We start from the raw sequence: 26,197 nt of genomic DNA, 5'->3' as shown, positions 1-26,197 counted from the left end.
TGCCTGACAGTGCTCAAATCACAGATGCGCCATAGCAACCGCTGACAACGCCCATCCAGTTAAATGCCAGTGATAGTGATTCCCGTAAGTGATGCTGCAACCTGTTTTGAGTACCCGCCCACACAGGTATGGCAGCAATAAAAAAACAACACCTATATTGTCAGACGAAACCAGAAATTCATGCCCACCTTAAGAACGCCAATACAGATAAACAGAATGAATGACAGACAGCGCAGACAATAGACATGCTGCCAAGATCACCTTTAAACCCTCAAGGCATTAACACTTCCCTTGAATTGCATTCATAGGGTGCTTTGTCGATCCATATCTCTTTGACAGTTTATTCCTTTCTTGAAAGGAATGGCATTACCTAAGAAGGGCTGGATCATCATTGCCCTTCTACTGACAGCTATTATTTTGGAAACAGGGAACTTCTCAGGTCAGGTATTACCGGTAGGTCCACTGCTGAACGGAAAATATGGGATCAGAGGTTTTGATGAATAACACAAAAGCATCTCTTTAAACGTGTGTTCTGTTTTCTCAGGTGCACTACGAAGAAGAACAGTTTCTATCCCACACCAGGGAGAAAAGGACTGGTTAGTCCCATTAATGAATATGATATGAATATTAGGAAATGTACTTATTTGCTTTATAACTCATAGTTAGATGAGAGGATTCATGAATACAATTCCAGTGTTTGTCATCACATATGAAGCAACAGCCTAGAAATTGGATTGCTTTTAACATGACTTATCTAATCGGGAACTACATCTGACCTGGAGTCTTTTTGTGTCCCTGTTGTGTCCCCCGACCAAGAAATAGTCCACCACCAAAAACAATTCTCATTAGAGCAGTTTGTTTTTTATTCATCTCCTTGGTTTTATTGTCCAAACAAACGGCAATACAACATGTTAATCAATCAGCTATAGAGGTAGATTTTGTGTCCGGTCTTTATGCTAAGCTAGCCTAATTGTCTCTTGGATTTAACTCTTTAATGTACTGACATGAGAGTGGTGTCAATCTTCTCATCTAGCACAAGAAAATGAATAAGCGTATTCCCAAAAATATCCACCAATCATTTTAATACCTTGAATATTATGCACGCATGGCTGTCAACATTTCACATTGGTTTTCTTTCTAATCTCATAAATCTTTGCAGTGCCTACAGACCAATGGAATTACATTATTGAGGTTGCAGTGAATGCCTCTAATGTAGAAACATTTCAGGAGATGCTTTACCTCTTGAAAGCCAGTTTTCCCATAGAACTTGATAACAGCACAGAGATCTCTGACATTAACGTCACAACAGGTGAGTAGCTTGAGCGTCAAGCCTCGGCCTTATTTAAACAGGTCGAAGACCAACATGTTACCAAGCTTAATAGTCTATGAACACAAAATCTTCTCTGCCAACAGTGTGCTCCCCAACTTCAACTGGCTTCCAGTGTAGTTGTGAGGACCATTTTGCTTGGCCATACAGCACTTGTGTCACGTACGGACCGTGTGAGGAACTATCCAGTGGCATCTGTAAATGCATTAACGCCATTCCGGCCGATGGCCAGTACTGCCAGCCAATATCAGGTAATGAAGTTGTATCTTATAATAAGGGGTGTCCCTTATGAAGAATTTGCACAGTGGAATGTGATCGGTCCAGTAGTTGCCAATCACTCATTGACTGCCCCTCTGTTTAAACTTTATGTATGGATACAACAATATTATAAAGGACAAAACTATTGGCTAAGTTACAGCTGTAGCTTTTGTACTGAAACGGAGCAGAGATCGAGAGACGGACGGACATGGTTTCTTTGTGCGTTTGCTTTTCGTGGTTGTATATTGAATTTTGAGCTTTAACTCCATATTACCCCCCAACAAGCTGTTTCTGCATGCCTCCCCTGGCTGATTTTAAAGAATCATTCATAACTTCAAAAAGAATATTGCTATCATGATAGTGCTACGTTTTTATCCTTATTTCATATTCTTTTATTTCGAAACAGCAGCCCAATGTTGTTGTTAATAGGGCTGTCATCGTCAAGATGCTACTTCGAAGGTCCAGCACATTTAGATAGCACATTTTATTCTACATGGTGATTTATTCGCGCAAACTAGGAAGATTTCTATCAACAATGTTATTCATAGAATTAAATTTAGACAAAAATAGGCTATATATTATGATTTACTGGGAAAAACCAAGCCGTTCTTGTAAAATATAATCAGAATGGAATGTTCCTTAGATTCATAACCACATTGTAGTCCATCATTTTTATATAAAACTATGGATCACATATAGACATCCTGTCTTTCAACTCTATGTTTTGGTTTCCAGCCCCGCTACTTTATTGTTCAGTCTCACCGCTCTCACCTACGTCATTCTAGATAAAGCAGGCAGCTGTTTATAGCTGAAACATACATACACCACATAGCTAATAAACTTACTGTATACTGCCTGTCCAGCACCAAACATAAGACGGACAAAGAAAGCGATTAGCTGGTGAGCAAGTGGAAAATAGATCTAAAATGAGAGTGAATATTGGACTTGTATTAGCGGGACACAAACACTCTCCAGATTGCTGTGTCATGACAAGTGACAAATGATGGTTCGTATGAACTTTGATAAAGTTGGTATATATATGATAATGTTTTAGTAATCTATCTATGGCTTGTTTCTGATGCCCCTTTATGGTAAATAAAAAGTTATTGCAGGCTTAAAAAGAATATGCAGAACACAGACCCTCACATCATGTAAAAACAAAATATGAAAGTGAAAGTGACCCTCACCGGCTTCCCACCCCATTGAACTAGGAATTGCCCATGACATTTGTGTTCCATTTTAAAAGAATGTCGCCCCTATCACCTGCTTAAACTGCATGTTTGCTTTTGAAGGTTGCACTGATAGATAAAACTCTGATTGTACAGGAACCCTCATGTCTTATAGTGTTGTCTCTACATTGGTAAGTCCTGAACCCGAAAGAAACCCTAAATCCTGTTGTGTGTTTTATTTCCTACAGCGTTGCTAACTCAGTTTGAGTACTCAGTGGACGTGGAGCTGAATGTCACCGACATTGAGACGGTGAACTACCTTAGGAGCCTCCTGGACAGCGGCAACTTCACCCTCGCCTTGGGTCCCACTGTCAACGTCGCACACATTGACATCAGCACAGGTGAGAATGGAGCCTTCTCCGGTCGGACACAACGATGGGGTCTAATATTTCTGGATCAAAGCGCATGTGTAGTAAAGTGTTCAGTGTACCTTTTCCACACATTTGGCAGAGTGATTATTTCCATTCAATCCATTCCGGAATGATTTCTGAGTATATTGCTATTTTCTGTCATGAAGACATTTCTCATATTAGATATAATATATAATATTTCTTACGGAAATGCCTCAGGCTCTCTTCTCCATTAAAGCACAATGTAATGTCTCACCTATTAACTCCAGATGAAAAGCAGCTGAAGTCGTGCACCTGCTCTCTTGACCCCCCCCCCACCATTAAAGTGTTTTTAAAAGTTATATTTAATACGCTCCTTCCTTGTTACAAACAGGGACTTTCCCCTTATAACAAGCATCAATAAGCATGGAGTTTACTTAAGCACTGGTCAAATATTTGTGAACTGGAAAAAAACACCAACACTGTGCTATGTCAAAAGTCAACCTTAATTACATAAAAACATTATTTATTTTAAGCTTAACCATTATTTTTTACGAAACCTAACTAAGTACTTTGGTTGCCTAAATGTAACCAAGTCATTTTTTTGTGTTGTTGTTTGGTTTTTGTTTCTTTTACTTAGTTTGAAACTGCGTCCGTAATCCGGTAGAAAGCACGACTGCATTTTCCTCGTAAAACTTAATTGAGAATGCAGTTTAGCCGCAAGGCTCTCATATTGTATCAATGCTGCGTTCTACAGTTTACTTAACCTGTTTACTGATGTTTTCTTGACGTGGACATTTTTTGGTTTTCCCGCACTTAAAAAACCCTGCAATGCTAATTTTTGCTGGAAACAGGGTATAGGTCAACAACAACAACAACAAAAAAAACATTATAAAGGCCTGTGCACACACACACAAGGTAAAGTTTAACTGTATCAAATGGCCTATCAATGATTGATCAAAAAGGTGTGTCTCATGTTCCTCATAGTTCTCAACCAAGAGTGAAATGTATGAAACTGCTGCACATCTTTTAACACCTTTACTCCCCTCTCTATTTTGTTCTTACCTGTGTGCGTGTTTTTTGGTTTTTGTTTTGTTTAGTGTGTTATCCAAACGGTACCAACATCCAGTGCAGGTGTGAGGACCAGTATGTGTGGTCAAACGACAACTGTATCGCATACGGAGCCTGTGACGAGATCATTGGGGACATGTGCGGATGCATCAACAGTATTCCCACCAACGGGCAGTACTGCCAGCCAGGTGAATTAAAGGTTACTTTATGCTTAATTTAAGGCTTATTATTAAAGGTGTTCTTTAACATTTCAGCTGAATCTTGATGTTTCCGTTCTATATGGAAAACACTGCATCTTTAAGCATTGTAATAAAAGGTATTTTTGTTTTTTTTGCCTGCTGGTAATAATCCTAGGCCTCATGTCTTTGAACATTTTCTCTTTGCTGAAGTTGACCTCATCTTATACATAGTCTTAATGTATGACTGCGTACATGGAGAAATCCTAACAAAAGATATTAGCGAGGATGTTCACTCTTGAGCATTGAAAACAGCCTATGCAAAAAAAATAAAAATGAAAGAATTAAGATAATTCAGAACTTTCAGCTGCATCTCACAGTCTAAACTCGGGTGTCATCACATGACCTCAATTTGAAAAAAAAAAGAAAGACCAAAAAAATTGCTTCTAATCACACTCTCTTTTCCAACAGTTCTGGTTCTTTATGAATACCAGATCTTCATTGAGGTGATCACCACGGACGCAGATCAACTGAGGAACTTCCTGGACAATACATCTTTCCCCGTCGAAATCAACCCCCAATTAACCATCTCTGAGGCTAACATCACTACAGGTAAGAACACAGAGATGCTAGAATTTGTCTATATAAAACAGTTTTCACCTTTTCATAAGAGAAAATATTGTTTTATTGCTTTTAGTTTGCAGCCAAGACCACACTGGAATCCAGTGCCAATGTGAGGATGACTACCTTTGGCCTTGTGACAAGTGTGCCACCTATGGGACATGTGATGGTAATACAACCAGCACATGTGGGTGCATTAAAGGTTTTCCTGTTGATGGACAGTACTGTCAGTCAGAACACCTTCAAAGTGAGTACTTCGGTCACACTCTAATCCCGGATTTAGTGCTCCAAAATCATAATTTCTAATGTTTTTAACGTTTTCACTTTGCTTAGCCAGAGGGTACTACAGATTTCTTTCCAATTTGTAAATAGCTACATTTTTATCTTAGCCTTTTATTTTGAGACGAAGGATGAGAAGAAAACGTATGTCTATGGCTCACAGTTTAAGTGGTGCCAGCATGCAGATTTCTTCTTATTCAGCGACATATTTTCTCCTTCTTTTCCCTGATAGACTTCACCTCTTGTCCTGTTTCAACAATGTCTCCATCAACAACAAGTAAGACTGAAAAGACCACAGTAATCCTTATAATCACAGCACAGATCAGAAATAATGAAACTGAATGACTTTTTCTGTCTCTGCAGCTCCTCCAGTCGTCTATGAATACTTGATTTCTTTTGAGCTGAACACCACAGATGTTACTGTCATCGATCTACTGAGAAACATCGATTACCCAATCAGAATCACCGATGACATTCAAGTCTCTGACTTAAATATATCTACAGGTAAGAATAATTCATTTTAAAAGGTCCAGTAAGTAGCCTTTAGGGGGAACTATTGGCTAAAATGGAACAAAATATTAAAAAGTATGTTTTCTGTAGTGTATAACCATCTGTAAATAAGAATTGTTGTGGGATTTTGTTATCTAAGAAGGAGCCCAAAACAGACAAACCAAAATCTGACCATTTGCGTTTTCATGTCAGACGCCTTAGTTTTCCTGGACACTTAGCACAAGGTAGAAGTTTCAGTTGGTTGTAATCTGCAACCTCAGCACTAGATGTCAAAAACTCTTGCGCACTGCACTTAGAAGTGAATCACAATACATATCAAAGATGTTGTTTTTATTTTATTAATTACACGTTGAATTTACAGTTGGATTTCAAATATTTTGTCTTGGGTCAAACTAATGAATAAGAACTGTATTTGAGCTAATTTTACTGAATTTAGCATGCATCATTTTGAAGTTCTATGATAAGGTTATGGGCAAATTTCTTATGAATTCACAGTGAATTAATCAGATTTTGTGTGTCAAACATATTTAGTGAAATGAGTCCTTACTTCAAAATGCACCAGCTGCTAATCATGAAACTCAATGACAACATCAGATGATGACTGACTGGCAAAAAAAATCAAGAAATCTTTAAAGTGGCGGTTCAGAAAAAAACATTGAGTCCTCAGAGTTGACCAACCCAACGCAACTAAGACAGTGTCTTTATCACTTTTTTCACTCTATTTACATCAAATCTTTATCTTTTAAATGTGTTACACATGCACATGTTTTACACAATGTATATGATTGTCTCCAGTTTGCTCTCCGAGCAGCATTGGTTACCAGTGCAGATGTGAGGACCAGTATCGTTGGCCATGTGACCAGTGTCTCATGTACGGATCCTGTGACAACATCACTGAGGACACATGTGGATGCATCAATGCCATTCCTCCTGATGGACAACACTGCCAGCCTGCTGATCAGCACAGTAAGCTGTTTACCATCAAACATCTGGTTTTGCAAAATAAACAAATCCAGTTGAACAATGAAACTATTGATGATAGTTCTTATCTTATTTATGTCCTGATGAGAAGGTAGAGGGAATTATAGATTTCTTCCAATTTGTTTTCAGAAAAATGTATACATTTTCTTTTGAGATGAAGGATTGGAAGAAAACTTATGTGTATGGCTCACAGTTTAAGTGGTGTGAGCATCTGCATTTCTTGTTATTCAGCAACCTCTTTTCTCCTTCTTTTCCCTGATAGACTTCACCTCTTGTCCTGTTTCAACAATGTCTCCATCAACAACAAGTAAGACTGAAAAGACCACAGTAATCCTTATAATCACAGCACAGATCAGAAATAATGAAACTGAATGACTTTTTCTGTCTCTGCAGCTCCTCCAGTCGTCTATGAATACTTGATTTCTTTTGAGCTGAACACCACAGATGTTACTGTCATCGATCTACTGAGAAACATCGATTACCCAATCAGCATCACCGATGACATTCACGTCTCTGACTTAAACATATCTACAGGTAAGAATTATTCATTTTAAAAGGTCCAGTAAGTAGCCTTTAGGGGGAACTATTGGCTAAAATGGAACAAAATATTAAAAAGTATGTTTTCTGTAGTGTATAACCATCTGTAAATAAGAATTGTTGTGGGATTTTGTTATCTAAGAAGGAGCCCAAAACAGACAAACCAAAATCTGACCATTTGCGTTTTCATGTCAGACGCCTTAGTTTTCCTGGACACTTAGCACAAGGTAGAAGTTTCAGTTGGTTGTAATCTGCAACCTCAGCACTAGATGTCAAAAACTCTTGCGCACTGCACTTAGAAGTGAATCACAATACATATCAAAGTTGTTGTTTTTATTTTATTAATTACACGTTGAATTTACAGTTGGATTTCAAATATTTTGTCTTGGGTCAAACTAATGAATAAGAACTGTATTTGAGCTAATTTTACTGAATTTAGCATGCATCATTTTGAAGTTCTATGATAAGGTTATGGGCAAATTTCTTATGAATTCACAGTGAATTAATCAGATTTTGTGTGTCAAACATATTTAGTGAAATGAGTCCTTACTTCAAAATGCACCAGCTGCTAATCATGAAACTCAATGACAACATCAGATGATGACTGACTGGCAAAAAAAATCAAGAAATCTTTAAAGTGGCGGTTCAGAAAAAAACATTGAGTCCTCAGAGTTGACCAACCCAACGCAACTAAGACAGTGTCTTTATCACTTTTTTCACTCTATTTACATCAAATCTTTATCTTTTAAATGTGTTACACATGCACATGTTTCACACAATGTATATGATTGTCTCCAGTTTGCTCTCCGAGCAGCATTGGTTACCAGTGCAGATGTGAGGACCAGTATCGTTGGCCATGTGACCAGTGTCTCATGTACGGATCCTGTGACAACATCACTGAGGACACATGTGGATGCATCAATGCCATTCCTCCTGATGGACAACACTGCCAGCCTGCTGATCAGCACAGTAAGCTGTTTACCATCAAACATCTGGTTTTGCAAAATAAACAAATCCAGTTGAACAATGAAACTATTGATGATAGTTCTTATCTTATTTATGTCCTGATAAGAAGGTAGAGGGAATTATAGATTTCTTCCAATTTGTTTTCAGAAAAATGTATACATTTTATTTTGAGATGAAGGATTGGAAGAAAACTTATGTGTATGGCTCACAGTTTAAGTGGTGTGAGCATCTGCATTTCTTGTTATTCAGCAACCTCTTTTCTCCTTCTTTTCCCTGATAGACTTCACCTCTTGTCCTGTTTCAACAATGCCTCCATCAACAACAAGTAAGACTGAAAAGACCACAGTAATCCTTATAATCACAGCACAGATCAGAAATAATGAAACTGAATGACTTTTTCTGTCTCTGCAGCTCCTCCAGTCGTCTATGAATACTTGATTTCTTTTGAGCTGAACACCACAGATGTTACTGTCATCGATCTACTGAGAAACATCGATTACCCAATCGGCATCACCGATGACATTCTAGTCTCTGACTTAAACATATCTACAGGTAAGAATAATTCATTTTAAAAGGTCCAGTAAGTAGCCTTTAGGGGGAACTATTGGCTAAAATGGAACAAAATATTAAAAAGTATGTTTCTGTAGTGTATAACCATCTGTAAATAAGAATTGTTGTGGGATTTTGTTATCTAAGAAGGAGCCCAAAACAGACAAACCAAAATCTGACCATTTGCGTTTTCATGTCAGACGCCTTAGTTTTCCTGGACACTTAGCACAAGGTAGAAGTTTCAGTTGGTTGTAATCTGCAACCTCAGCACTAGATGTCAAAAACTCTTGCGCACTGCACTTAGAAGTGAATCACAATACATATCAAAGTTGTTGTTTTTATTTTATTAATTACACGTTGAATTTACAGTTGGATTTCAAATATTTTGTCTTGGGTCAAACTAATGAATAAGAACTGTATTTGAGCTAATTTTACTGAATTTAGCATGCATCATTTTGAAGTTCTATGATAAGGTTATGGGCAAATTTCTTATGAATTCACAGTGAATTAATCAGATTTTGTGTGTCAAACATATTTAGTGAAATGAGTCCTTACTTCAAAATGCACCAGCTGCTAATCATGAAACTCAATGACAACATCAGATGATGACTGACTGGCAAAAAAATCAAGAAATCTTTAAAGTGGCGGTTCAGAAAAAAACATTGAGTCCTCAGAGTTGACCAACCAACGCAACTAAGACAGTGTCTTTATCACTTTTTTCACTCTATTTACATCAAATCTTTATCTTTTAAATGTGTTACACATGCACATGTTTCACACAATGTATATGATTGTCTCCAGTTTGCTCTCCGAGCAGCATTGGTTACCAGTGCAGATGTGAGGACCAGTATCGTTGGCCATGTGACCAGTGTCTCATGTACGGATCCTGTGACAACATCACTGAGGACACATGTGGATGCATCAATGCCATTCCTCCTGATGGACAACACTGCCAGCCTGCTGATCAGCACAGTAAGCTGTTTACCATCAAACATCTGGTTTTGCAAAATAAACAAATCCAGTTGAACAATGAAACTATTGATGATAGTTCTTATCTTATTTATGTCCTGATAAGAAGGTAGAGGGAATTATAGATTTCTTCCAATTTGTTTTCAGAAAAATGTATACATTTTATTTTGAGATGAAGGATTGGAAGAAAACTTATGTGTATGGCTCACAGTTTAAGTGGTGTGAGCATCTGCATTTCTTCTTATTCAGCAACCTCTTTTCTCCTTCTTTTCCCTGATAGACTTCACCTCTTGTCCTGTTTCAACAATGTCTCCATCAACAACAAGTAAGACTGAAAAGACCACAGTAATCCTTATAATCACAGCACAGATCAGAAATAATGAAACTGAATGACTTTTTCTGTCTCTGCAGCTCCTCCAGTCGTCTATGAATACTTGATTTCTTTTGAGCTGAACACCACAGATGTTACTGTCATCGATCTACTGAGAAACATCCATTACCCAATCAGAATCACCGCTGACATTCAAGTCTCTGACTTAAATATATCTACAGGTAAGAATCATTTTTAAAGGGCCAGTGTGTAACATTTAGGATGAGCTATGGGCAAACATAGAATAATAAATGAATCCTACATCCTACACACTGCACCCTTAAGTTATTCAGTATATACACCTATTTTCTAGCTTGTGATGTATTTTAACTATTTTACACATTGAATGTATTGGTTGGTGGATTTCAACTTTTTGTCCAGGTTTCAATCACATAGCAAAGAACTGTATTTAAAAAAAATATATATGTATATATATTTTTTCTTTCCATCTCCAAATTTGGCATGCATCATTTCTCAAGTTGAATTAATTCACAGTGGATTGATGAGTTTAATTGTGTGGAACTTATTTGACCAAATGAGCCCTAACTTCAAAATGCACCAGCTGCTGATCATGAAACTTAATGACAACATCAAATTATGATTCTGACTGGCAAAATGTCAAGAAATCTTTAAAGTGGCAGTTTTGTAAAAAAAACATGGTGTCTTCAGATTTTACCCACCCCACTAAAACTGATGATGTGTCTTTACCACTTTACCACCTGACTTTGCAGTCATATCGTACAAGTCCTTGAAGTCAGGTGACACAATGAACAAACATAGCTGTTAGGAGAGTTCAGCAGCATCAGACTCTCTTGTGAAAGTTATATTGAAAATCTTTAGGATACCAAAAAACACTTTGCTTTGCTTTCTTTAAATGTAAATATTCTAAAGGTTTCCAAGGCTGGACATCATTTCATTTTGAACTCTATTTACATCAAATCTTTATCTTTTAAATGTGTTACACATGCACATGTTTCACACAATGTATATGATTGTCTCCAGTTTGCTCTCCGAGCAGCATTGGTTACCAGTGCAGATGTGAGGACCAGTATCGTTGGCCATGTGACCAGTGTCTCATGTACGGATCCTGTGACATCACTGAGGACACATGTGGATGCATCAATGCCATTCCTCCTGATGGACAACACTGCCAGCCTGCTGATCAGCACAGTAAGCTGTTCATCATTAAACATCTGGCCAGTTAAACAATAAAATGTTTGCTTTGATAGTTCTTATCTTATCCATGGCCTGATATAAAGATAGAGGAGATATTACAAATTGTTTTAATTATTCAGCACAGTAAGTTGGTCTGTAGACACTATTGCATCCAAGCCAGAATATGATGTGCCTCATTGTAGAAACCCCTTTTCAACTCATGGTTTTGGATAAAATAACAAAAATGAATATAATACACTTTGAATAACACACTTAGTGGGACTGGCTATAGTTTAAAAATTGGCATTCCAATATCAGTGCTCTTAAAGTGAAACCGGTAACAGTAGGGTGCACTGCACAGCGCCCTAACTGCGGATCACGTTGTCCCACAACCCACGGTGGCGGGAATGAGTTTTCGCAAAAGCATAGCCCCTACCCTCTAATTTATCTCGAGGTAAAATTTTAGCGCTGTCAGGACCATTCCAGTTCATCGTAGCTGCTGCGGTATTTGGCCGATCACAAATCTTTTTTCTCGAGTGTCTCATGGACAAGCATGAGTACGTTGGGCTCGGCCAGGCACAGCCCGAAAAAAATCTCCATGGAGCCACAGCACTGTGGGCCTGACTCACTCAGGGATAGGCATTGAGGTCAGGTCCAATGTGAGCCAGGTGGCAGGAAATGGAGTGGACCTAGGCATGCTGACCCATGGCATCGCAGACTAGCTATAGGGAAAAGAAATGTCACCTGTCTGGCAGGGAAAAATTAGAGTGCAGGAGGTAGAGAGGTTCCAACTAGATAGAGTTTGGCTCATCTAAATGCATTGCAATGGTTCTGTAACCAAACTCTAGGCCTATTTCGGGCCTGGCTTGCCCAGGGGTCTCAGGAAACAGCAAAAAGGTACTGGTTGGAAGGAAGGGCTGCAGCTGTGTTGGCTTCGAAAGCAAAAACCTGGGTCTGGGAAGATTTTGGGGAGACGATGAAGAATGACTTTCAATTGGACTCAAGGAAGTTCTTACAAATTGTTAGACAACTCAGAAATGGAAAGCAGTACTTGGCTCAGGCTGTGTTCAACAGGGGAGGATAACTGGGGACCTGGAGAAGGGATAAGTTAACTGTTGCTGGGGAGAAGAGCTGTAAAGTGTTGCTGGGGAGAGGGATGTCTCAAATACCCTCTTAGGCTTGCTGCCTTTGCAACCTGGCCCCGGATAAGCGGAAGATGATGGATAGATGGATACATGGATGGATGGATATATAAATGCATGAAACAAGTTATTTATCAAACATATATTTCTTCTAAATGGCAGGTTTACAGATTCAATAAAATAGGGGGATCGAGCGGTGACGTCCTCCTTGGATGAGGCCGAGTTTGAAGACTGGGGAGGCCATCGATATATCTGGCAGCGGTTGATGTGATAGTCAAAAAGCTACTCAGCAGCAATGTGCCAGTAGTGGATAAGATTGACCCTAAAATACAGAAGGCCTAAGCTGTCTTGGCTGGCATGCATATTTAGTTTCAAGTGAAGGCCAGGTAAAATGGAGCGTGAGATGAAAAAGTGGTTTGGTGCAGCGTCAGCAGTGCTACATGAGTGGTACCAGACCATTGTGGTGAAGAGGGAACTGAGCCAGAGGGCAAAACTCTCGATTTAACAGTCCATCTATGTTCTGATCCTCACCTATGGTCATGAGCTTTTGGTAGGGTCCGAATAAAACAAGCTTGCGATTACAAGCGGCAGAAATTAGCTTCTTTCGTAAGATGGCTGAGCTCAACCTTTGAGATAGGGTGAGGAGATCAGACAGCCAGCTGAGGTGGTTCGGGCATCTTATCAGGAAGCCCTGGATGCCACCCTTTAGAGGTTTTCCCAGCACAGCTAAATGTTTAGTGGCTCCCGCGTAGACCCAGAATACACTGGAGAGACTATGTATTTTGTCTGGTCAGGGAATGTCTCGGGGTTCCCCAGGAAGAGCTGTAAAGTGTTGCTGGGGAGAGTGTTGTCTCGAATACCCGCCTTAGCTTGCTGCCCTCGCAACCTGGCCCCGGATAACTGGAAGAAGATGGATGGGTGGATGGATAGATAAATGCATAAAACAAAGTTGGGATTTATCAAACATATATCTATTCTAAATGGCTGGTTTACCAGTTCAATAAAATAAATGGTGATGTGGAAATGGCAGTAAAAATGGTCAGGAACGTTAATGCACGCTTGTTTCATGATTGGGAATTGGGTCTCAATATTTGTCAATAACTGTAATTGTCTTTTCCTCATATAAAAGCGGTCCACTTTTTCAAATGTTATATCCGGAAAATGTCGCGAGTTATAGTCAAGCAAATAAAATATGCAACTTATAACTCCATTGGTAATTACGTTCGATGTGTCAGTCTCTATGTTTCTCTTTATTTGTATCTATTCAGCAGCAACTTCTCTCTCTTCCTGCTTACAGACTTTACAACTTGTCCTATTACAACAACATCTCCACCTCAAACAAGTAAGACTGGAAAGACAGTATTTAGTTATAACAAGCACACTACTGATTAACAAGTGATGCAGCAACTGCGGTTCATTTATGCATTTCTCTCTCTTTAAATCTCTCCCTTTTTGTTTATTGCATTTTTCACAGATACCACAACTGCTACGCAGAGCACTACAACCATTTTGACATCAACTGTTATAACTGGTATGTATTGACTTTGGCTATACTTGTTCGGTTCATCGTGGTTGATCATGTCACTATACGTACAACTACCACAATGACTACTGTGATGAATTCAATAACAAAAGAATAAACAAAAATATAACACTGTTGTATTTATGTCTACATTGCTATAATCAGTGGAATCAATTAAATGTTATACCATTCATTGCTAAAAAAGTGTAAATCAATAATGTAAAAGCATTACAATGAGTGTTGATGGTTTTTACATAACACATGATTATAAATGTCATTTTCAGATACAACATATCCGAACACAACAACACCCACAACTGTGGTGACCAGTGAGTATTAACAAATAAGATTTAGGGAACACTCCTCTGACAAATTAATGTTAACATTGTCTTCTTTTTCATTTTGATACAAATGACAGTTTTATAGTTTGTAAAATGTTCTTTTTTCAGATTCAACACCGACTGCTACACCTCAGGTGAACACAACAACAGCCACAGTGTCACCAACAAGTGAGTGCTACTAAACAATCTTTACACCACCCTTCCTAAAACAAGGCAGCTACTGTCTTCAATGATATTATTCTACAGCTTAACGTACATGCTAATGAAATGGTAGTGAAATATGTGTAGGGTCAAATAAAGTAAAACCTTACACTAAATGATTTATCCTTGACGGTCTTAAAATGGTCTCTGCAGACTCAACACGTCATGCTACAACACATCAGAGCACCACATCACACACAACTACACCAACTCAAGTGACCAGTAGGTTGTTAGATACAAGGCATTGACAACACTCTTCTGGTCAAAATTTGCTAGAAACCATTAAGGTTTTTCCCAACTTGAAAGATGTTTTCTACAAAAATGTATTTATTTTTCAGATTCAACAACAATTGCTACAACAGATGTTAACACTACAACGGTTTCCACAACACCAACAACAAGTAATTGCTTAAAAAATTGTTGTCACATCATAAAAATGCAATATAAATGTAATAAAGGCAACTGATCTGGGCTAGAACATATTGAGCTTTACAGTCAGCAGTAATACACTGTTATGAAATGTCTCTGAAACACCGACATCACAACCAACAGCTATCTTTACCAGTGAGTATTTATATGAAAAAATGTTTTTTTATGCAGATTCAACACCCATTGCTACAACACCCACAATTCCACCAAATACTGTCACCAGTAGGTATTTAGAAATAAGTGATGAGGTAACCCTACCCCGGTAGAGATATTTAATTTATTTTAACTTGAAGGATCCACGCTTAAACTTTAATTTCAATGTTTTCTTTTCACATCTGTTGCTAAAACATCTGCAACAACTCATTTTAAGAATATGTACACAAGTATGATAGTGTATCTCCAGGCCATGGTCAAGCCCTACACCCCCGCCCGACCACTCCTCTCTGCTGCCTCGGGGCGATTGGTTGCCCCGTCGCTCAGAGGTCCCTGCGGCCGATCCACCCGGTCACAGCTTTTTTCTGTCCTGGCCCCTCAGTGGTGGAATGAACTCCCCACCGACGTCAGGACAGCAGAGTCACTGCCCATCTTTAACCTCACCTCTTCAAGAAGTACTACCCTGAGCCTTCCTCGTAGCACTTATTGCATTCATATTAGTTTGTTGCACTTATTGTATTCGTATTAGTTTGTTGCACTTATTGTATTCATATTAGTTTGTTGCACTTATTGTATTCGTATCAGTTTGTTTCTGCACTGTACTTTTGCTCTGGTTATGCTCTTAGATGCTTGTTTAAGAAAGGAGATGCACTTATGACTTCTGGTGACAAGTAGTTCTCTTGAATACCTATGTTGAATACACTTATTGTAAGTCGCTTTGGATAAAAGCGTCTGCTAAATGACTGTAATGTAATGTAATGTTGAGAACTTGTTGAGCACTTTATATTTGATTTTATCTTATTATACTTTAAACTGTTGCATTTTCAGGTTCCACATCAGTGGCTACCTCTATTCCAGCTCCAAACACAAACACCACAACGGCTCCAAGTACCAGGCCTACAACCATTACCATCACTAAACCCACCACAGCCACCACCAGAGCTCCTACCACTGTCTTGACCACTACTAACAACCCAACTATTGAAGGTATTTTTTTATTGAAAAATAACTGGTACTTCACAGTCAGGGGCTTAAATATAACAGAGCAGACAGTGCAGTTACACTGGGGAACAGGCCATCCAACCAAACATTGGACAGGAAAACAGGCCCTAGCATGTATTTCAGATTAACATCTCAGTCGATTCAAGTGGCTTTTTTGTGCGTCTCCACATTTTATATCTGCCTACTAAATTTCATATATGTAGGTGAAACCTCAATGAACGGCTTATTTAAAAAAATATATATTTAAGCAACTTTGTAGGGGCTTTAAAGGGAGCCATTTTGCCACTCCAAAGCCAAAGACCCCTAGAATATAAAATGATTCCCCACGTGTGATGCATATGCAGTTTCCCAACTTTCCGAGGGTCCTCAATATTAACAATTAAGAGTAATGAAATTCTACATAATGCTTCAATTACTGTCAAATATTGCATATATTGTACCATCCAAAGTAATGGGCTGTACTTTCCCATACAGTGTGTGTGTGTGTGTGTGTGTGTGTGTGTGTGTGTGTGTGTGTGTGTGTGTGTGTGTGTGTGTGTGTGTGTGTGTGTGTGTGTCTGTGTGTGTGTGTTTTAAATGATCTACCAAATTGCACTGAATACTGCTTAAAATCGGTCTGCCTATTTAAATTTTCATCTTTTCATTTCATCTCTTTTTTTAAAACAGGATTCAAATTGGAAATGTCAGTTGAATTAAACAAGTCCTTCAATAAAGACTTATCTAATGTATCATCTTCTACATACAAGGATTTTGAATTGATGATTATTCCAGTGGTAAGAGCACTGAACACCATATCCAATTGGTCCTTTTACTTTCAATTCTTCATGTTCAGATGTTGATATTATTAACCACATCTCTTCCAGTTAGAGAACGAGTATAAAGGAATCACAGGGTTTCTCGGTGTTTCTGTGACCGGATTCAGGTATTGGGAATTCTGCCCTTAAGAAATTTTGGAGGCCATATGCATTTTACACCACAATGTTGACTTGTGTTTGTTCTTACAGAGAAGGAAGCACCATTACTGACTTTGTTGTTCAGACAACAAAAATTATTCCGGATGAAGTGGCCGATGCAAATAAAAAAATTCCAGAAGCAATGGAGCCTATTGCTCCTGTTATTGGCTCAGTTACTGCATTGTACAACAGTACGTTAAAAACAAAACTAGTAGGAAATTACTTTTTTTAACTTGATTGAATTCCAAATTAATATCTTTTACCTTTTCCAAAGGTCCAATTGACATCAAATTTACAAGCCCCATTTACACTGGCCAAACCATGAAGCTGATGTGTGAGATTTCTGACAACCTTAATGTGGGAATCATTTCCGGTTCTGTGTGGAAATTTAATGGAATGGAAATTGGAAACAATACAAGGATTACAATATCTACTTCTGCTACTACTTCTATCCTTACAATTGAAAAAGTCATCAGTCTTGATACTGGTAAGTCAAAGCTATCGTAAATTGTTAACTAATAACAAATCACTAACCATGAAATCACTATGCAGTTTGTATAAAGCAGTAGTTACCTTATTATACACCACTAGAAGCTGTGGTCTACTTTTTGTAATTATTTGAAATGAGATATATCAAAGTTTGGGGATTTTATTCATGTTGTGTTTCATCAGAATATCATGAAAAATGTATAAAGTTGTGTTTTCCTGTGTTAGAGTAAAATATTTTTTTTCTGACTTGAACCTAATTGAGAAATTAATTAATCTGCTTCCATAAGGACACATTTGGCACCTATGTGTAAGCAATACATCCTTCAATATGTTATATTGACCCAGAAAGCAAAGTTCTCCTGCTTGTGGAGCCATGCTTGCAGTGCCTACATGTATTAGGTTGCATTGCACGCGATGCTTCTGTCCAAAAGCTTCTCTATACGCCACTGTGTAACTCCACTCAGCAACCGTGAAGCAAGACACAGGAAACCTCTGGTGGTCCTGTGCTGCCGAAGCGTGATCCCGAACCTTCCAGAATGAGATCTACAGATCTTTGTCACTATCAAAATCTTAACATGCATTACAAAATAATATGAAACTCTGTGCGTAATGGCACGTAAAGAGGCTTACACTTGGGCCGAAAGCCGCATGGGTTGTATCCCAGACTGCTCCGACACAGGCAACAGGGAGGGCTCCCATTGGTTAGTTGACTATGGTTTTGAGGCCTTGAGTTTGTTGTTATGGCCATCGCCATCCTGTTTTTGATCGTCGCCTTCTTGTTTTTTTGCAGCCAGAAATGACACGAGAGTCTGGGGCTACCCACCACTAAACATTAAACAAGATCTTTTTAGGGCGACCAAAATGTTACAAACTTTCATTTACTGAAAACACACTATGACTCTGTGTTTGGGTTTAAAGTTCTAAGACCAAAACATGGAACAACTCCCAGACCAAACAACGCTGTCGTAGCGACCTGTCAATCACAAGGTAGCCCCGCCCTAAATCATACCCTTCTATTCCCATGGTCTATTTTTACTCTAAATGGGAATTTACTAAATGAACATCATGCTATATTGAAAAAGACATAAAACTATAGATTGAAACCATAAACTCATGTTTACAATGTTTACTGAGGTAATAAATCAGGCGAGTAGTAGGGTCATTTTAAGACTTCTTTTTGTCGCCCCATGATGGCCATTACAAAGAATGCAGGTTTAAGGCTTCACTTTTTAGAACCGGAAGACGCTGCCTGTGTATATAGCCTACTATAAAACTGGAAGCTCAACAGCTAGTAGGAGTTTGTGCTGGGTGATGAAATTAGTATAATAATATATATTGTATATAATTCCCATCGTTGTGTGCATATTGTTTACTTGGCTCCATTGTCATGTCAGAGTGTTGTTGATTTGGGTTCAAATGTTTGGGGTTACAATAAACTCTGAATGCCTCAGAAGACATTCTCCCTAGGTTTTTTCCCATTAAGGAATGCTACTTCAAGCAGTTACTGTTTGGTCACAGGAGCTCAGGTTCTGGAGGGTCCTGGCTGTCAATATAATCCCAGTTGCAACCCCTTTCCATCGCATTTTTTGAGGCCGTAAACACTGGCTAGAATAAATATGGATCCGAGTAAGCCAAGCCACAAATGTATCCTTATCCAAAACATCCTCTACACTCATACTTAGGGAATAGCCTGTAGTTCTGGGTAGTTTCTGGGTCAATAAAGCATGCACTAAGGAAATGCTCCAATGGATTTCATTTACCATCAACACTGATAGGACATCCACATAAGAAGTTGCCAAATGTTCCCTTTTCAGCTAGCGTACTACCCACAACAGTCATTTACAAAAACAATGTCAACAAAAATGTGTAGTCACAGGTATAGTGAAATGTTGACAATTTGACATTTTTTTCATTATTTTACAGCATACAATTGTAATCATTGTAACAAGCTTCTCTTCATCACAGGACGGTACGACTGTACTCTGACAGGCGGAGTAATATCTTTCAGCCAAAACGGAGTTGTCACAAAAGAACATATCAGGCAAGCTCCCATTATACGACTTCAGAATGAAGAAGTGAATGTTAAATGTGGTGGTACAGACGCAAAGGATCCATCTCTGAAGTGTTGTGCGAACTACCCGGTCAAGTGGTTCAAAGGCCCAATGGAGTTAAAATCAGGTGACCTTGAAAACTCCTCAATCTGACCATACTGAATAGCCTACTCAGCTGTTTACAGTTTTTCTTGTTAACAACACTGTTAAACATTCACAGATAACGATGAAGAAACCAACTGCTCCACATATGTTTACTCGCTAGTGAGCTGCAGTGAATCACAGACAATTGTTTTCGACTGTAAAGTCGATAATCCACCTTATCAAAAGTCAACAACAATGACGTTTTTTGAAGACGGTAGGAGCAACACATAATATATGATTTTGCTTTTCCTTAGATGTTTTTTTGCAATCTCTTTGTGTGACACTAATTGATTATTTTACTCTGAAGATCCTGTATGTGAGGATTCTCTGTATGGGGATGGACTAGCAGGCAGCATATCAAGAATAGGATGTGATGAAGGTCAAGAAGGGTTCAAGGAGGCGATGTGTCAGACATCAAAAGAATGGGAATTATTGGAGGACAACTGCATTGTCACAGCAATCAAGGAATTGTTAGTTGTTTCGAAGGTAGGTGATCAATTATGCCATTTCACCAATATGTAGCTTCAACTTCACACAACTTCTGTTCTTTGTCATTTTATCTTCATAATGCAGTCTGTTAATCGGTACCTTGACATGCTCACTAGTGCGTGTTATGTTGTGTCCTGGTTTTAATCAGGTTGTGGATTTGATATGAAACATACAGGAAGACAACTCTATACATCCCCCTGAATGTTTCTTCTATTTTACAAGTTTCTGACTGGTTCTGTGATGTGCAGTCTCTGTTATGTACTAAGGTGCAGGCATTATCAGTATCAGACTTGCAGTTGTGGATGTCCTGACCAAATTGTATGAGACAATATCTATTTAATGCTATTTAGAGGAAATTGATTTCCTGTAGATCGTGGCAGTCCCTTGTTGACCAAAGCGGTGGTGTTCCTGAGCACCAGAGTCCCTTTAGAAAACAAGGCCTTACAGTCTGCCCCTCGTACTCCTGGTTCTAGTTCCTGTGTATCCCTTCCTCCCACTTAAACTTTTATTTAAATCATGAATTTGAGCTTATCAATTCTAAACCAGAACCAAGCTATTGAATATTAAAGTGTGAAAAATGAAGTAGGTTACAGCTGTTAATCAAATGAATCAGCATGATGACAGACTGTGGTCTCCGCTGTTGTTGTACAGTCTGATGGCAGTGGGCACAAATGAGCGTCTGAAGCTCCGTCCTGCTCTTTGGTAGAATCAGCCGATGGCTGAAAGAGCTGCCCAGCTGCCACAGTTCCTCATGGAGCGGGTGAGAGGGATTGTCCAGGATGGCTCCGAGTTTGGCCTTCATCCTCCTCTCACCCACTGACTCCAGACTGTCCAGCTCCAGACCCACCACAGAGCTGGCTTTCCTCACCAGCTTATTGAGTTTGTTGGCATCTCCAGTCCTGATGCCACCACCCCAGCACACCACAGCAAAGAAGAGGGCGCTGGCTACCACAGACTGGTAGAATGCCTTGAGCAGTTTATTGCACACATTGAAGGACCTCAGCCTCCTCAGGAAGAACAGCCTGCTCTGTCCTTTCCTGTAGAGGGCGTCAGTGTTGTGTGTCCAGTCCAGTTTATTGTTGATCTGCACCCCAAGGTACTTGTAGGACTCAACCCTCTCCACTTCCCCTCCCTGAATGAAAACAGGGACAGGGGGGCTTCTGTTCCTCTGGTAGTCCACCACAAGCTCCTTGGTCTTGCTGATGTTGATCTTCAGGTGGTTGTTGCTGCACCATGTGATGAAGCTCTCAATCAGTCCTCTGTACTCCTCCTCGTTGTCCCTGGTGATACATCCAACAATGGAGGAGTCATCAGAAAACTTGAAGTTGAAGCGGAAGTTGAAGCGGAAGTCCGAGGTGTAGAGAGTGAAGAGGAACGGTGCCAGTACAGGTCCTTGGGGTCCGTCGGTGTAGCTGATGACAGAGTAAATGACGTCACTCGCGCTCCTCGCTGCAGCTGATGTTGGGATGTAAACAATAACAGCAATGGCGTGTGAGTACTCCCGCGGTAGATAGTAGGGTCTCAAACCCACCGCCAGGAATTCAATGTCGGGAGTGCAGATACACTGCTTCACAGTGACATGGCCGGGATTACACCATTTAGAGTTAACAAAGACAGCAAGACCTCCTCCTCTCTTCTTACCGCTCTGTTTCCCTCTGTCTGCCCGAACCAGCGAGAAGCCGGCTAGTTCAAGCAGACTGTCCGGTATCTTCCCGTGCAGCCATGTCTCCGTGAAGCAGAGCAGACTACACTCCCTGTAGGCCTGCTGGTTGCTCACCAATGCTGACAGTTCATCCACTTTGTTAGCGAGGGACCTCACATTCCCCATAATGACCGTGGGGAGAAAGGGTTTCACTCTCCTGACACCCTCCATCCTCTCCCGGACCTTCACTCCGGCTCTTTTTCCACGCCGGGATGTCTCCATATTGCCTCAGGTATGCGGGCGGAGGGAACGCCGGCTCCGCTCCGGTAGCGCAGAAGCTCGTCGTGGGTGTAGGTCAACATGATAAACACTTCCAAATGTATGCAGAGAAAGGGGGAAAAACGCGAGAACAATGAATAAAAATAGTAGAAAAAGTGTAAAAGGAGCAAAGTTGGTAGAGAGCTGCTGCGACAGGCTGCCGACCTCTGGCGCCATCATGATACAATGATAATTTAGCACGCCCTTCACTCTTTCGGCTTGAAAGGCACACAGCTGTTGTCTGTAGCAGTTTCTAGTGGCCAGAAAGAAACATCTCTGCAATTGTCATGAATACGTTTTTGTGTTTATAATGTTTCATTCTTTTAGGATTTGGCCCAGGAGGATGTGCAAGAATTTGTCGAGTTGCTAAGTATGACTGTCCAAACTGAACAAAGTGATATTGTTAATTCATCTGCAACTATATCCGCTATCGTTGACATCATAGTGACCATTGCAGACCTTATCAATAATGAAGTCACTGAATCTGTCATAAAGGTAGGTTAAATCTTCCCCTCTGTAGCCTTTTAATAAAGGTTATGTGTGTACTTTTTGACTTTTTGATGAGGTTGCACCCTTACAATGAAATGTCTCTTCATCTGCAGAATGTACTTCAAACAGTTGATGACATCATTGGTGATGATTCAAGACAGTCCTGGGCATTTCTGAATGCAAATAAAACCAGCAGTTCGAGCTCAGGCTTACTGGGTTCACTGGAGTCCCTCACTAGTGGATTGGTAGGGACGTTTGGCGTTGAGACTCGACGGATCCTACTAAACAGAACCACATTTAACGGCTCCTTCACAGCAGATCTGAATTCCAGCGTCGTCATAGAACTTCCAGACACCAATCTTATCAATGTCTTTATCACCACCATCACCTTTCGTACTCTTAACAATGTTTTGCCAGCGCGGAACTCCAGCTTTAACACCAGCTTATTCGACGCCAACAGCAATGAGACTGTCAACGATAATGCCATCAACGCTGCTGTCGTGCTAGTCCAAATAAATGACACAATTCGGAATGTTACTCTGAGCTACAACAAGCTGAACGAGTCCCTGACACAAGTCCCACAGTGCGTCTTCTGGAACTTCACACTCTTTGATAATCTGGGCGCCTGGGATGATGAGGGCTGTACATTTGTTTCCGACATAAACAACACCGTTACCTGCAGCTGCAATCATCTCACCTCATTCTCAATTCTGATGGCGACCAACATCCCACAAGGGCTGAGAGACGCCTTGGATATAATCACTTATGTTGGGGTTGGGATATCCCTGGCAAGCTTAGTTATATGTCTAATAATTGAAGGATATGTTTGGAAAGCCATTACCAGAAATAGCACTGCCTTTATGCGTCATGTTTCCATCATCAACACTGCCCTGTCTCTGTTGATCGCTGACATCTGTTTCATCATTGGTGCCTCTATTGCTAAGAACCCCCTCGAAAACCCAGGGGAGGACTATGAGGTTCCAATCGGGCCATGCAGCACAGCAACATTTTTCATGCACTTTTTCTACCTCGCTCTATTCTTTTGGATGCTGGTGTCTGGCCTACTGCTCTTCTACCGGACGGTCATGGTCTTCTCCCACATGTCCAGGTCAACCATGCTGGCCATTGGTTTCACATTAGGCTACGGGTGTCCCCTGATTATAGCTGTTATTACTGTTGCTGTCACAGCACCAGGAAATGGATACATCAGGAAAGACAATGCTTGTTGGCTCAACTGGTTCGAGACACATGCCCTGCTGGCCTTGGTGATACCTGCCTTGACTATAGTTTCAATCAACCTTGTAATCGTAGTCGTAGTCTTGTACAAAATGCTGAGAAGAGGTGTGGGAGACGCTGCCCAAACAGATGAAAGGCACACGCTGGTGGTCATTCTAAGGTGTCTGGTCATTTTGACTCCTTTATTCGGACTGACCTGGTCTTTAGGAATCGGAACCATGATATCGTCAACAAATAAGGGAGTCCACATTGCCTTTGCCTTCTTCAATTCACTACAGGTATTTGCCACCATTAAAATAAAAGGTTGTAGTTTATTAATTAAGTTGCAGTATTTTTGTGTGAAAAAAACACTTTGTGTTGTATCCTTCTGAATATAATGAATGTGAACGTCCTCTGATCTTTCCTCAGGGCTTCTTCATTTTAGTGTTTGGGACACTATTTGATTCAAGGGTAAGTTGGCTTCAAAGAAAAAGTTTGACATGTCGGGACATGCACTTAAATGCTTCTGGGAGAGATAGATGAGCAGCAGTGGAGGGAGTATTCAAATCCTGCATTTCAAAATTATTCTCAAATGAAAATACAGCATTATTGTTATTAAGATTTTACTGTTGTAGTTGGCAGCTAATTACTACTACTTAGCAATTAATTGTATTTTCATAGTTTCATGTGTGTAATCTACAATGTAACTGGTAATAGAGTAGTACAATATTTCCCCACGATTATAGTGGGGTAGAAGTATTGTGTTTTGGCTTGAGTGTGGAGCTAAGAGACAGGAGGCAATTTGCTAAACTTAGCCTAAAGACTGGCAGCAGCTAGCGGGCTCTGTCCAAAGTTTTAAAATCTGCCTACAATTCCCTTTAAGATCACTTAAAAACACATTATTGGAAAGGGAGTAAGCTTATTCCCCAAAATGTCAAACTGTTACTTTAAAGTTTAAATCTGGCTAAATATATCACAAATGACACAGTTGTTGAACATACTGATTTTGACATTGACATGAATTTATTTGTGCCTGTAGATCCGTTCTATCCTGTCAAGAAAAGTACCTACATCAAGCACAGGCTCAAATAATGCAACAAGAGTAAGTATTTTTTTTCTATTCCCAAACTGTTGCATTATTACTTTTAAGTTCATGTAGGTTTTCTTTCTTCCAAATGAATCGTGCTGGTAGTTGAATCTACAGGCCTTTTAATCAATCAATCTCAATGACAATTATGCAAGTCTTTTGTTCAATCATTTGATTTTACATGCACTTATTTTTTTCTACCATAGAGTACAAGTGGTGGCATTTCCTCTCACAGTGGACTAAACTGGATAAATCGACTGCGTGGAAGAAGATGCAAGTAGTTGTTTTAAATGTATCAATGTTTCTTTCATTTGAATGGGCTGTTAACAATTTGTATTTTTGTCTTTCAGATGTCTACCGTGTGTCAGAAGCGGCAAATTCAAGCAGCGCTGGTGCATCAGAATCATTCGTCAATATCTGAGTATTCACACTGTTCACATGAAATTAATTGAATTACTGATTAAAGAGTTATTGTTTATAATAACAAACTCAAAGGCATAAAGTTCACTAGGATGTCCCAGTGAACTGTGAAATGGTACTTTTGAGACATATGCCTTGTGCTGCTAATTTTTAAATGTAAAGTCTACTGTTTCTTGGTTTGGTTAGATGCACCAAAGCAAGAGCAAGTAACAAGTAAAGAAGCAACTTCTAATTAATGAATGTCTCACAATAATAACTCAGAAAATGACTGTGTAAGTAATAGTAAGTCATTATTTTTAGGTAAACTCAAGTATTGAATCATATGAAGAGTGTCTAGATTTCTCATGATTACCTTACCATTACCTTTTCTGTGCCTATCTATCTAAAGAGTAACTAGTAACGATTTGACAAAGTAAATGGTGAAGTGGTAAATGGACTTGTACTTGTATATTAAAACACCCATGCATACACTGATGCTACCATTGCAAGGTGACACCTGCCCATCAGAAATTACTAACATTCATACAAGGGAGCAATTTTGAGTTACATGTCTTGCTCAAGGATCTTCATGGACTTGCAGAGCTGGGGATCGAATCCTCTGATTCAAAGATGACCCGCGATACATTAGGTTTATCTTCATTCATTCATTTTCCGTAATTATCCAGTTAAGGTTCGCAGGGGTGCTCAATGGGCGAAGGCAGTCCAACACAGGGCAGACATATATAGACAGACAACCATTCACGCTCACATCCACACCTACAGGCAATTTAGAGTCTTCAATGA

General features: G+C 39.6%; 1 protein-coding gene across 1 annotated transcript; it reads left to right on the top strand.

Annotated features, from left to right (window-relative positions):
• The first annotated feature begins 360 nt into the window (after window positions 1–360).
• Window positions 361–25,867, top strand: LOC129106887 (adhesion G protein-coupled receptor F5-like). Its single transcript, XM_054618157.1, has 35 exons — window positions 361–453; window positions 545–596; window positions 1,160–1,309; window positions 1,414–1,578; window positions 3,003–3,155; window positions 4,244–4,402; window positions 4,862–5,002; window positions 5,088–5,258; window positions 5,523–5,567; window positions 5,654–5,794; window positions 6,596–6,766; window positions 7,044–7,088; window positions 7,175–7,315; window positions 8,117–8,287; window positions 8,696–8,836; window positions 9,635–9,805; window positions 10,214–10,354; window positions 11,175–11,342; window positions 13,264–13,387; window positions 14,276–14,320; window positions 14,441–14,500; window positions 14,687–14,748; window positions 16,784–16,890; window positions 16,981–17,039; window positions 17,122–17,261; window positions 17,345–17,557; window positions 19,525–19,737; window positions 19,831–19,968; window positions 20,062–20,240; window positions 22,531–22,698; window positions 22,806–24,206; window positions 24,337–24,378; window positions 24,947–25,009; window positions 25,201–25,267; window positions 25,345–25,867. Exons 1-35 carry the CDS (start codon window positions 361–363, stop codon window positions 25,413–25,415), a joined length of 5,571 nt encoding a protein of 1,856 aa, XP_054474132.1. The 3' UTR covers window positions 25,416–25,867.
• Window positions 25,868–26,197: the final 330 nt, after the last annotated feature.

The sequence above is a fragment of the Anoplopoma fimbria genome, chromosome 18 (genome assembly GCF_027596085.1).
Source record: "Anoplopoma fimbria isolate UVic2021 breed Golden Eagle Sablefish chromosome 18, Afim_UVic_2022, whole genome shotgun sequence".
In the NCBI taxonomy this organism is placed as follows: Eukaryota; Metazoa; Chordata; class Actinopteri; order Perciformes; family Anoplopomatidae; genus Anoplopoma; species Anoplopoma fimbria.
Note: the sequence above shows the minus strand (reverse complement) of the source record. Positions and strands in the feature narration are given on the sequence as shown.